Genomic DNA, 13138 nt, shown 5'->3' on the forward strand with positions numbered 1-13138 from the left:
TCTGGTTCAAGCCCCTGCTCTGCCAGTTATGTCCTGTAACCTATTTACTTCACTGTGCCTCAGTTTCCCTATCAGTCAAATGAAGATACCTTTTCCTCATAGAGTTGTGTGAGGAATAAATGGTAGCATGCACTTAGCAGGATACCTAGCATAGAGTAAATAATTTATAAAAGGTATAACAAAGAGAGCTAGCATGTATTGAGCATTTATTGCCATTTCACAGATGAGGAGACTGAGGCTTGGAGGGATTAATAACTTGCACAAAATCACACAGCTAGCAAGTGGTGGAAACCACATTCACACCAGGCAGTAAAGCTCTAGAACTGTGCTCTTATCTGCTTACATGACAGATGGAAACACTGGGACTCTGGCTTATACATCAGGCTCTTGTGAATTTAGTTGGCTAGAGAAGCCTCAGGAAGCCTTGACACCTGCAAATTTGAATGTGCAGAGCCAAGGCTCCCACTCCCGTGACCACCTCTCTAAGCAGCTACTTGGCCTCTCTCTATATTATTGCTCCCATTCAGCAACCCCTAGCACAGGGTTGAACACAGGGAACTCACAATCTGTATTGGCCACCTTGTCCCCTTTCCTTTAGGTCACTCAACTTGGGTTTCCAGGGACACTTTCTATCAAAATCTAGAGGAAGAGTGATTTTCCAAACATCCACCTGGGGCAGATATGATTTCTTCCCAAAGCCCAGAGGCAGTGAAGTCTGGTAGAAAGATCATAGGCTTTAGTGTGAAACCAGGATTTAAATCCCAGCTCTGTCACATATAGCTGTGAGCCCTGAGCCTCAGTTTCCTCATCATAGAACCAGACTCAGGACTAGATTACATGGATGTAAACACATCTAGTATTCATCAGACACTTAATAAATGAATTGTTGTTATTTCTCTCCAGCTTGACTGAACGCCTTCAGGATAGGGACTGGTCTTGTTCATGTTTGTGTTCCTGGGGTCCTGCCTAGCAAACAGCCCTGAGCAAAGTTAATGCTTAGCAATTGTTTGCCAATTGCAGCAGTGATTCCTAGCTCCCAGCCCTTTTCCCTGTCCACCTCTTAGTAAGTCAGGGGTCAACAATTTCCTGATGGGAGAGGTGAGAATCCTTATACTCTGTTCCCTGTTTCCATATAGATGCACTTCAGCTGTCAGAGTGTCTCAAAGGCGGACCTGGGGGTGGAACAATTCCTCATTACATAGGTGCATGGCAGATTATTTAGCACCTTCAACCTCTGCCCACTCAATGACAATAGGAGGCCCTAGTCATTGTCACAAATAAAAATGCCTCCAACCTCTCCAAAACCCTCTAGGGGACAGAACTGCCCTGAGTGAGATCCAATGAGCTAGACTAACTGTCAGGCCTCTCTCCTCCCTCCCATCTGTCTTCTTTTGGGGGAACTGCAGAGGGTCCACTGATCTTCCCCCACTGCCCCTATTGGGGGAGGCCTGCTGCTATGCCTGTAATGAACAGTAAATCTGTGGAAATCAAGTAAAGAATTAGCAAACCTACTGCACACAGACTGAAAGCCACATTAGTAATGAAGGTGACATTTTGGTGTCCAGCTGCTTGTCTTTTGTATCCATCTCTTAACTTGTCCTACACTCAATGGGGACGAGCATCAGGACTTTTGGGTGTCTTAAAACACCCCTTGTGTACGCTTCCCAGCAGCCAAAGCAGTCCCACTCACCTCCCACTGACCACCATCCCTCCCAAAGGAAGGCATTTTCATAGCTCAAGGATTCATATTGTCATTTTTCTTATTTACAAAATCAATAAACACACACACATGATTCAGGGAAGGGAGCCCTCAGCAACCCTCTTCCTCAGTCTGGGCCTTGGACCTCAGTCCTGGACTACAGGGTACACCCAGTGGGAAAGGGATCCAGCAAAGTTTTCCCCTCCCTTTGTAACCTACAGTCACAAGAGAATTGAGTAGGAGGTGAATTCTGGGGTCCTGGACCAGGGTGGGATGACAAAGTAGGAATGCAGAGATGGGAGGTGAGGGAAAGGATATAGTTTTATAAATAACTAGATAAGGTCTGAGCATTTCTTTTTTGGGGGGAGGGGAGGAGTAGGGAGACCAGAGGCATATACGGTCCTAAATTGTAAGGAGAGAAATAGTGCCTGTGGCTACACTGGGTGAGGGATCATCTCTGAGCCTTGATTTGCCCATCTTTAAAATGAGTGGTTGCCCTCAATGGTCTCAGAGCATCCTGCTTGCTCTGACATGCTATGACCCTGGGGGCTTTGGGACCAGGGCCTGGGGGGTTGAAAAGGGCCTGGTGGGTACCCCTCAGTGAGGTGACGGGTGCCCAAACAGGCTATGCCTGATCCCCAGGCTGGTACTGGGGTTCTGAGGAGGTGAAGTAGTCCTCCAGGAAGGACTGCAGGTACTCGAACGTAGGCCTCTCCTCTGGATCCAGACGCCAGGTCTGCAACATGGCCTCATACAGGGATACTGGGCAGCCTGGGGGGCACGGCATGTGGTAGCCATGCTCCACCTGCTCCAACACTTCCCGATTATTCATGCCTGGAGGGTGGGGCTCCATCAGTCAGGGGGTCTAGCCTCTCCCAAAGCAGCAGCCAGGAGGAAGTCCTTCCCCATAACCACCCTTCCACCTCCACCTCCACCTCCACCTCCCCCAGCAAACCTGGGTAAGGGACTCGGCCCTTGCTGATGAGTTCAGTGAGTAGGATTCCAAAGGACCACACATCTGATTTGATGGTGAATCTGCCATAAAGGGCAGCCTCTGGGGCCGTCCACTTGATGGGAAACTTGGCCCCTGGAGAGATTGGAGGAGAAGGGAAAGTTAGTGAGGGGGGTCCCTGGATTAAAAGAATGGTGTCTTTAAGATGGGGGACCCTGAGTAGAGTTCTCTGGGCATAACAGAAAGGATCCAGTATTTAGCCAGCACTTACTACGTGTCTAGTATAGTGCTGGGCACTTCACAAACATTGTAATAATTCTCATAATAATAACATCTAACACTTGTACAGTAAGTCTTCACTTAATGTCGTTAGTAGGTTCTTGGAAAGTGCAACTTTAGTTGAAATGACGTATAACAAAACCAATTTCACCACAGGCCAGTAATTGATAAAAACAAGAGGTAAGTTCCTACAGCATATTTCTGGTCACAAAACATCACCAAACTTCTAAATAAACACCCAAAACACTTCTAATATTAAACAGTGAGATAAATGTGAGCTGTACATACATTTAAGAAAGATGAATAAAAACACATAAGATAATTATTTTCCAAGCTGCTTATTCCAGTTTAGGGTGGAGGGTGACCGGAGCCTCTCCCAGCAGCTCAGGGCCAAATCGGGACCCCCACCCTGAATGGGATGCCCTCCCATTGCAGGTGCACTGGCACACACTCACTCAGACAGGGGTGATGCAGACACACCCATTCACGCACACGCATGGCTCTGGGATGAGGGAGGAAGCCGGAGGCCCCAGAGGAAACCCACGCAGACATGGGTAGAACGTGCAAACTCCACACAGACAGTGGCCCCCGCTGGGAATTAATTTTTTCTCTCATCAATGTTATAATGAAATGACGTTGAACAAATTGACATTATTCAAGGACCTGCTGTATCGTCTTTACTACATGTCGGGTGCTGTCTTGAGTGATTTACATGCATTAACTCATTTAAACCTCACAAAAACCCCTTGAGATATTTGCTATTATTACCCCTATTGTACAGATAAGGAAAGGGAGGCAGGCCGCAGCTTGCAGGTGGTTAGGATTTAGACCAGGCCTTTTGGCTACACACTTCATGCTAGGACACTTACTGACTTTCACGTGAGACTTATAACAGTACCTAGTGCCCGATAACTATTTACTGGCTTACTATTGTCTGAATATTTTCATTTTACAGATGAGAAAAATTAGCTCACAGAGGTTAGGTGATTTGCCCAAGGCCACATGGCTGGTAAGCAAAGCAGCTTGGAATTGAACCCAGAGTGGTCTCTCACGCTATGTCAGGATGGGAGTGTCCCGGACGGTCTGGGGTGGGGAAGGGGTGCGGGGTGCGCGGCCCCAGGGTGGGATGGGGCAGGGCACCTTGTCGGGGATTGTACTCGTCGTCCTCGATGAGCCGAGCCAGCCCAAAGTCAGCGATCTTGCACACCAGCTGCTCCCCCACCAGGATGTTGGCTGCCCTCAGGTCACGGTGGATGTAGTTCATGCGCTCCATGTAGGCCATGCCCCCAGCCACCTGGGGGCCAAGGTGTGGAGAGATGGGAACACCACAGCTATGTGACGGATCATTTGAAAAACCAACTTTGCAAATGAGGAGACTGAGGCTCAGAAACGGGCAGTGCCCTGCCTCAGCTCACACAGCTGATATAGTGGTTGGGGCTGCATGTCCACCCACTAAGTGTTTAAGGGCACAGGGATTTGTGGAAGGTTAATGGGGCGGGGTATCTGAGAAATGAAGGCTACTGTCCCAGTTTACCTGGGCTGCCATGTCCACCAACTGGGGCAGCCTCAAATCCTGGCCCTCTTGGTCTTTGAGGAACTCCAGCAAGCTACCTGGGGAGAGGAACCCAGAAAATCAGCAGAAAGGCCTTACCCCCACCCCAGCTCCAGGCCAGCCTTGTCACCCTTGGCCCCACCCCTCTCCAGAACCCATCTCCTGCTCCCAGCCCTCTCATTTAGAGCCACTCGCACTCAGGATCCCGCCAGGTACCTCAACCCTTCACAAACCTCACCCAGGCCCACAGACACCTTGACACATCTCTTTTCTTCTCTTACTACATCCCCTGCTAGACACCCGCCACACAGACGCTGCCTCCGTCCCTACTACATCACAGATCCCGCCTTCACTCGCCCAAGCCTGCCGGCCAGCTGACCACACCCCAAGCCAGAGGCTCCTTCCCCAGACCCAGACCCAGACCCAGACCCAGACCCAGACCCAGACCCAGACCCAGACCCAGACCCAGACCCAGACCCAGACCCCGCCTGGTCTAACTTGGACCTGACCCCACTCCCAGCACTCTCTCGGTTTCTGCCCATTGTGCTTCCTCCCATCACAGATCACCACCCAAGTCCCTCCCCCCAGAGACCCTCACCTAAACCTTACCCCAAGTCCTGCCCCCCAGACTTCACTCCCTGACCCCGCTCCTCACCATGGCACATGAACTCCGTCACAATGTAGATGGGTTCCTCCGACACCACGGCGTACAGCTGCACCAGCTTGTCGTGTCGCAGCAACTTCATGACCTGCGCCTCCTCCAGGAAGGCCTTCGGGGACATGGTGCCGGGCTTCAGCGTCTTCACCGCCACCTTCGTGCTAGAGTTCCACATGCCTGCCGGGCACCAGCGGCTCATCAGGATGGGCTGCCTGCCAACCCTAGCCCTCGCTCTTGCCCTGGAACCCGGCCCTGGCCCCTGGGATCTCCGTACCCAGCCACACATCCCCGAAGCAACCGGTGCCCAGACGGCGCTCGAGCGTGATGGAACTGCGGCTGATCTCCCAGGCGTCCTTGGCCAGCCCCAGCGTTTGTGGTTTCATGGTAGTGCAGGCCGCTGTGAGCAGGTGGCACAGCCCGTCGTTCACCTCTGGGGAGCGGGGTGTTGGAGGTCACAGTCGGGCCTGAAGGACCCACATTCCTCATCCCATCTCAGCCTCCAAGATCAGTTATAAGGAACTAGGCCACAGGTGAGGTCACAGGCCAGGGCAGAAGGCAATTCAGCCCACTGAGTAGGTGAACATGTTGGTGCCCAGGGAAGAAGGTGGCACCAAGAGGGTGAGGTGATCTCTGTAAGGATTGGGGGACTTCCCGTAGAAGGTGGCTTTCAGCTGGCTTCCAAGGATAGGATGGGATTCTGACAAGTGGAAATGGAGTTGAGGATTCCACACAGAGATGTGGCCATGTGACCCTCGCTCTTCCATGGCCCTCATCCTTACCCTAATCAACTAAAGCAGAAACCTGGGCATGATTCCCACCTTCCCCTTAACTCCACAGCCCATCCTCCAAGTCAGTCCTATTCTGCCTCCTACCCAGCTTAAATATTAGGGGGCGCCACTTCGGTCTGGAACTAACAGTCTCATGCCTCAGTTTCCTCTGGAATCCTATGGAGCAGTATCCTGGGTGAGAGCCCAGACTGGGTTCTAGTCGTGGCCTGCCCCTCCAGGGTTGGAGATCCCTCCTCTGGGCCTCAGTCTCAGTGGGTTGGGTCAGGGATCTGCAGCACATGTCAGTCCCAAGGGCCCGCCCCCCTCACCCATGTAGTGCTGCACCAGCTCCTGCACCGAGTCAAACTGGGCCCGCGCAGTGATGTAGTAGCCACCCGTGTCCAGCTTTCGGATCTTGTAATGTTTCACGTGATCGCCCCTGGCCTGGTCCCAATCCCGGATGGACAGAGAGTAGGCGCCTGTTGGGAAGGGTCACCTTCAGGCCTGCTTTCCCAGTCCCAGTTTGGAAGCTGGGAGAGGCACAAGACTGGGGGCTCTGAAGGTGGACAGCCACATCTCTCGAACCCAGTCCCAGCCTTAGCTCTGCCCCTCCAGGTTCCAGTCTTGGCCCTGACCCAAGCCCCACCCCACCACTCCTAGCCCCACCAACCCCTCCTAGCCCCACCCTAACAGTCCCCGTCAAGGGCCAGACCTGGCACAGGCCGCACCTTTTGTCGTCTCGCTCTCCCGAACGAGAAAGGCTCCCTGGGGGTTGCCAGAGGAGAGCAGCAGCCTCTCCGAGTCCTTCCTTCCCATCTTTCCAAAGTACCACCTGTTGGGAAAGGGCCAACAAGAGTTACGTACACACCCAGTTCAACCCCCAAGTCGACCTCCTGGGAAAAGTCACCTCAAAAGCCAAGGTTCAGTGTCCTCACCCTTGAAAGGGTGCCCACACACCTGCTTCACAGCCTGGGTATGAGGATCACAGAAAGGGGGAATTAGAATGCTTGGCACACAGTAGGTGCCCAATAACGGTTAGGCTTCTCCTCTCCACTCTCTGGGTTTCTCTCTCTCTCTCTTTTTTTTAAATATATCTTTATTGATTTCAGAGAGAGGAAGGGAGAGGGAGAGAGATAGATAGAAACATCAATGATGAGAGTCATTGATCACCGCCTCCTCTGTGCCCCAGCTGGGGATGGAGCCCGCAGCTCGGGCATGTCCCTGACTGGGAATTGAACCGCGATTTCCTGGATCCTAGGTGAATGCTCAGTTGCTGAGCCATGCCCGGCCAGGCTCTGGGTTTCTCTTGAATTAAAATTGCTAGAACCCAAGTGACTAATGACCTCATCAGGGCACCACCAGTCCATTAGTCCATCTCATTACTGCTCCTCCATGAGTTCATTTTACAGATGAGGAACTTGAGGCTGGGAGAAGAGAAGTGACCTGCTTGCAAGGCCTGCGATAAGCTGTATTTGAAATCCTTTGCAGCCCACCCTAGTTCTTTTCACACTGTCCCAGGCAATCACTCAGATCCCTCTCCCCACACCCACTGGCAATCCCTTTCCTCCTCTGGCTTCCAGATCACTACTCTTTCCTGTTGCTCTTCCCCACTTTCTGACTGCTCCTTCCTGGCTCCGACTGCTGCTTTTCCTCCACTCTCTTAAATATGGATATTGTTCTAAGTCTCAACTTCAACTTCAGGCCTTGAGCATTCCTGCTCTCTCTTGGATATTCTTTTTTTTAAAAAAAATATATATATATATATCTTTATTGATTTCAGAGAGAGGAAAGGAGAGGGAGAGAGACAGATAGAAACATCAATGATGAGAGTCATTGATCGGCTGCAGCCCACAACCCGGGCATGTTCCCTGACCGGGAATCGAACCCCTATCGCCTGGATCCTAGGTGGACGCTCAACAGCTGAGTCACGCCCGGCTGGGCTCTCTTGGATATTCTTCTGAGACTGAATTGTACCCTCAAACCAACTGTGAAAGTACACTGGAGAGATAAAGTGACCACAGGTGCCATAGAAGAATCAGATGTCATTAGATCACCAAATTGGCCCATGACCACCTTGGGCTCAATTAAAAGGAGCATAGTTTTCAAATCAGGGGAGGTGGCAGTCATAGTGAACTCTGAAATTGTCATCCCACACCTGGGTACTAGGTACATTTTGGGGAACAAGGGAAGGCATTGGCAAATGGAGTGTCCAGGCAGGATGAGGAAGGAGGAACTGTTGAAGGACTGTGTCAACAGGACACATTTCCAAGTTTTTTCAAAGCCCTGCCCCCACTGACACCCATGACATTAGCTACTTCCTTAATAATTAATATTATAATAACAGCACTTATTTTGTGTCAGGCTCTGCTTTAATACATACATGTATTTATTTAATTCTTATAACAAGGCTGTGAGGTAAGTACTATTATTACCTCCCATTAGACAGATGAGGAAATTGAGATATCTTATGGTTAAGCAACTTGCCCCAAACCACAGTGCTCTTAAGCTGCGATGCCAGAATAGGAACCCAAGCAGTCTGCTCTAGGGCCTGCACTCTTAACCACTACACTATTCTTAACAGCGACACTGCACTGAGTGCCTCTCAGGGCCTCATGACACTGCCCCCAAGATGTGGACACAGCATCTCTCATCTTCTGCATCATCTCCTCTCCTTCATGCCTCCTACAACCCTCCACAGATGAAGTCCTCACCCCATTTGAGCTCTGAACCCTGTCCACTCGCCTCTGCTCAGAAACACTTCCCCCACCAACCAGCCCCCAACTACAGCCTCTCCAGCCCTGCAACCTCTACGTATGCCTACATTTCTTCCTTCCCCAAAGGAAGCTGTTCTAAGCCCCACCTTGCCATCAACATTGTTAGATCTCACCTCTTCCCTTCACTTGAAGAAGCGCTTCACACTTGGGTCTCCGCTTCCTCACCTCCATCTCCCTCCCAGGCTCTGCTGTCTGGCCTCCCACCCTCTTCACTCAGATCTCTCACAAAGGTCACCCCCGTTGCCAAATCCAGTGGAAGCCTCTGATACTCATCTCTCTTGTTTCCTCAAACCAGCCCTCCGCCCTCTTGGCTGCTCGGACGTGGCTTGGTTTGCCAGCAACCTCCCTTCTCTTTCAAGGGCAGCTGTCTTCAAAGTTGGGTCCTAGGGCCAATCTCTCTCACATTCCTCCCTCTTCCTTCACCCCCAGACAGCTTTAATTATCGTCTCCACCATGAAGAGTCCCAAGTTTCCACCCCAGCCCAGGTGTGCCAGAGGCAAGATCCACAACAAACTAAGAGCCTTGGTGCCAATTAGAAGAAGATGCCCCTCCTCTGAGCTCATTCAGGGGATGGCTTGGCACGGGCTGGACACCTCTCATGCAAAATACAACCGAATCTACTTGCTGGTGGGCTCCTCTGCCTGGGTACTCCTATCCATGAAACTGAACCCAACAAGTCCCCTCTAGAAACTGACCTGCCCCTATGTTCCCCACTTTAGCAAATGGTATCATCACCCACCCAGTTCCTCAAGAAGACTTCGGGCCACCCTGGATTCCTCCCACTCACCATACCCCAGTGGCAAATCAGTCAAGTCCTGCTAACTCTCACTCTGAAGTCTCTCCAATCTTTCCTTTTCCCATATATATATGTATATGTGAGGATAAAAAAAAAGTATGAGCCTCAGTTTCCTCATCTGTAAAATGGGGATGACAGTAATATCAATAATGTTATTGTGAGAAGTAAATGAATCAAGGTAGGTAATGTACCTGTAGTAGTATCTCAGGTACTCAGGTACAGTAGTATATAAAGGTACTCCGTGAATAATTCCCTGCCTCCTTAATAGAATTAATTCTAAGTAATATCCCTTGCATTTGTTTAGCATTTTACAATTTTTTAAAGCCCATGTGCTGTTGTTATCACTGAGAGACAATATGTACAATGCTTAGCAAATGCAGCCAGACGATCTGGGTTCAAACACCCGCTCCACCTACTTACTAGCTATGTGAACTTGTGCAGGGTATTTAATTTCTCTGCACCTTAGTTTCCTCATTTGTAAAACAATATTAGTTCCTAACTCCATTAATACACAGAAAGCATTCTGAATAGCGCCCAGAACATAGTAGATACTAGGTAAGTATCATCTGCTATTATTATCATCTTCTTTTATTCTCACAATGACCTTACAGAATTATAGATAAGGAGATGGAGTGGAGCTGTGACTTGCCCAAGAGGTGACTTTGGGTGTGGACTCCAGATACTGTTCATAGGGCTGGTCTCCCCTCAACCCCTACTCACTCTTCAGCCTGGATGGAGTCCACAGGGGCCACATAATTGCTGGGGATGTAGCCAGTTTGTCCGGAGCTGAGTGACCGAGCCTCCCACCAGTCACCTTCACTGCAGGCACAAGAACAGGGGGTGTCAGCATCAACTTAGCCCCTGGCGCACCTTAGAGCCAGGCAGGGCCACACAAAAGATCAGGTGGAGACTGGTCCTGCTAACCCCTTGCCTTGGACAACCCCCCCCCCCCAGAGCTTTTATCTGTTCTGACCCCAGCCACTATAGCTGTCCCAGAAGACTCCTCAACATGGCTTATGAAGCCCTGCAGATATGCTCCCATACACCTCTCCAGCCTCTGCTCTCTCTGTTCACCGCATACTGTATGACCCACCTACACTGAACCACTTGGTAGTTTCCAGGAGTCATCAGTTAGTTTCATTCTCTCTGGCTTTCTCTTCCTCTTTTCTCACCTCTTCCTTCAACGTCTATTCATTTCACTAGTCTCAGCTTAGAAATCACCTCCTCCAGGACACCTGCCCTGATCACCACCAACCTGGAGATCACGTTTGGTGCTCTTTCCATGCTCACAGTTCCTTACATAGTAGTAATTACCCAGGATTGTTATTGTCATTTATCTGTCTCCAACTAGGCTGGAGTTTTCTGAGGAGAGGGACCAGGTAGAATTCTGCTCGGGTCCTACTCCCAATCCAGGTCACTTACTTGCTGTTCAGGATGTGGAACTTCTCACCCTTCATGAAGGTGAGGTCATCTTCTGTCCGGGCCTCATAGTCATACAGGGCGATGAACAGGGTCACCCCAGTTCCTGCAGAGTCAAGGCTACTCAGCAGAGTAGGGCACCAGCTGTACTCCTAGAGTTCTGTCCCTCAGCCGGGCACTGTGCCTTCCCACTGCTGTGCCCTGCTTCCCTAGGCCTCTGGAATCCCATGGATTTCCAACTCGGGCTTCACAGCTTGGCCCCTCTTGGATTCAGGACACACACATTAACACTCATCCCTGCCAACTTGGGGAGTAGCCGGGTCACCAATTCCTCCTCTTCCTGGTCAAGAAGACTTCCCTTTTGCAGCTGCCACAGGGGTCCCTCTCTGAGACTGGGACAGAGCTGTTTCCCCCGCAGACTGGGGTTTCTGAGGCTAGGGCTGTGTGTATTCCCTCAGGGCGCACGAGGAAAGCAGGGCTGTGTTTCCCATGCCATACTGGAGACTCCTAAGGACAAGTCCGTATCTTCCCTTCTCCCAGGGTCCAGGTAGTGCCTGCCTCCAGCCTACAACTCACCTGAGATGCCCGTGATGGTGCCCCCATCGAGGAAGGCGGGGCTGGTGGGCTGAGGGGAGAAGTTGTTATAGTTGGGGATATGGGCAAAGGAGGACACAGGCCGGGCCTGAGTAGGGTCAGGGCCATAGCGGTCTGCAGCCCCGTAGCTCCTGAAGTCCCCTTCCAGGCCAACATCCTCCTTGGGCCCCGGCTCCGACTTCTTGCAGAACACACAGCCCATTCCAGGTGCCCTGCTAAAAAATGGGGGTATGCCTCACTCGGGGGCCCCTGCCAGATATGCCCCACTATGCACATATGCATGCATGCGTGTGCGCACCTGCATACACACATACACCCCACCAGGTCCAGCTGCCTAGCCAATGACTCTGTCACAAGCATGCAGCTTTCCCTCTCAGGTCTGCAGTAGGGGCTCCTCCCTAGTGAGGGATAAAGGTAGGCAGGGCTACCACTGATCTACCTACCAGCTGCCTTAGTGTGCTTGGAGAGAGTGTGTGTATCCTCAGTGGGGCTGGTTTTCTGCTTCCAAATGTTGCTGTGCTCATTTATATATTTTGCCTCCTATTGCTTCAATATTTGGTATTTCTATGACTCCTTCAGAGTGCTCATGTGTGCCTTTTGTGTGTCTCTAAGTATTTGTGAGCTTGTTGGTGTGTGTGTATGTGCAGCCTTTTGTGAATGTCTGTGTATGTAAGTGCATGTACATATCTTTGTATGTGATGGCTCTGTGTGTGCTTGTGTCTTATGAGTGTGTTCCTATGCACGCGTACTTCTGTGGAAGTACATGTGAATGTCTGTGCATATGCGTGTGTGTCTCTGTGTATGTGCATGTTATGCACGGATGTGTGTGTGAGTGTGTGTGAGGGCTGTGTGCCCGCACCTGGAGATCCCCTGCAGAGCGGGATCAAGGCCATTTCCTGTCTCAGGTCCAGCCTCTGGCCTCTCAAGCTGCCTCATTCTGGCTCCCCCATCTGTTACCTAGCAACAGGGCCCTTGCAGGAGGAGGGGGCTGTGAGGAGTTGTGGGGCCCGGGAAGGCCACCCCAACCCGAGTTCCCAACCCTCAAAGCAGATGACTCTTGGTGAAGTGTCCCTGAGTATGAGAAGCCCTCAGTCCCCACTCTCCTTACTCACCCCTCAGGCCCCTACTCCTGGGTCAGTGGGGCTGCAGCATGGTCCTTGGGAGGGGCCAGAGACCTGAGGGTAAGACAGAGGACATGGAAGGGAAAGGTTCTGCTAATGTTTTTGCAAGTCAGCTGCTAGCTCCTGCCCTCTTCAGGAAGCCAGAAGGCCTGGGCTCTGCCCCAGCATGACTTTTGCCTTCATTTTCCTTCTCACCACCCCTGGCACACTTACACATCCACCCTCACACAGGACACACCACCCACACAACCACATACAGTAACACACACACCAGCAACAGTCACATGCCAACACTTACAGCATACACTTGCATGCGTGTGCTAAACACCACTACACACCAACACAAACTAGCTCTCCCACAAGCCCAAACTGATGCATAACGGCATGGACACACAGGCTGCCTCTCAAGTAACAGACTCGGACACTCATATTTTAGTGTTAGATCCATTTCTCTAATTGGATTCCTATCAAGTCATGCTCAGCTCATTCTTGGCCTGCCAGTCCCTATCTCCTAAAAACACTGTCTC

The 13138-nt window shown here is 51.1% G+C and overlaps 1 protein-coding gene across 1 annotated transcript; it reads right to left on the minus strand.

Annotated features, from left to right (window-relative positions):
* Positions 1-1752: 1752 nt before the first annotated feature.
* On the minus strand, positions 1753-11692 carry FGR (FGR proto-oncogene, Src family tyrosine kinase). The gene is made up of 11 exons (XM_016219599.2): positions 11473-11692; positions 10900-11002; positions 10198-10296; positions 6636-6739; positions 6237-6386; positions 5415-5570; positions 5138-5317; positions 4465-4541; positions 4071-4224; positions 2655-2786; positions 1753-2533 (listed from the first exon to the last, which is right to left on the minus strand). The coding sequence occupies exons 1-11, from the start codon at positions 11690-11692 to the stop codon at positions 2325-2327; spliced, it is 1584 nt and encodes a 527-aa protein (XP_016075085.2). The 3' UTR covers positions 1753-2324.
* Between the last annotated feature and the right edge of the window lie 1446 nt (positions 11693-13138).

Source organism: Miniopterus natalensis, chromosome 9, assembly GCF_054644295.1.
Source record: "Miniopterus natalensis isolate mMinNat1 chromosome 9, mMinNat1.hap1, whole genome shotgun sequence".
NCBI classification, from domain to species: domain Eukaryota; kingdom Metazoa; phylum Chordata; class Mammalia; order Chiroptera; family Miniopteridae; genus Miniopterus; species Miniopterus natalensis.

What these genes read in the sequence shown, in the direction of transcription:
- FGR (XM_016219599.2), bottom strand. Translation starts at nt 11,692, where the DNA reads ATGGGCTGTGTGTTCTGCAAGAAGTCGGAGCCGGGGCCCAAGGAGGAT. An exon ending in GGAGAGCGAGACGACAAAAG is followed by an intron (nt 6,387 to 6,635) that starts GTGCGGCCTGTG and finishes CCTTCCCAACAG; the next exon opens with GCGCCTACTCTCTGTCCATC. An exon ending in CTTCGGGGATGTGTGGCTGG is followed by an intron (nt 5,318 to 5,414) that starts GTACGGAGATCC and finishes GGTGCCCGGCAG; the next exon opens with GCATGTGGAACTCTAGCACG.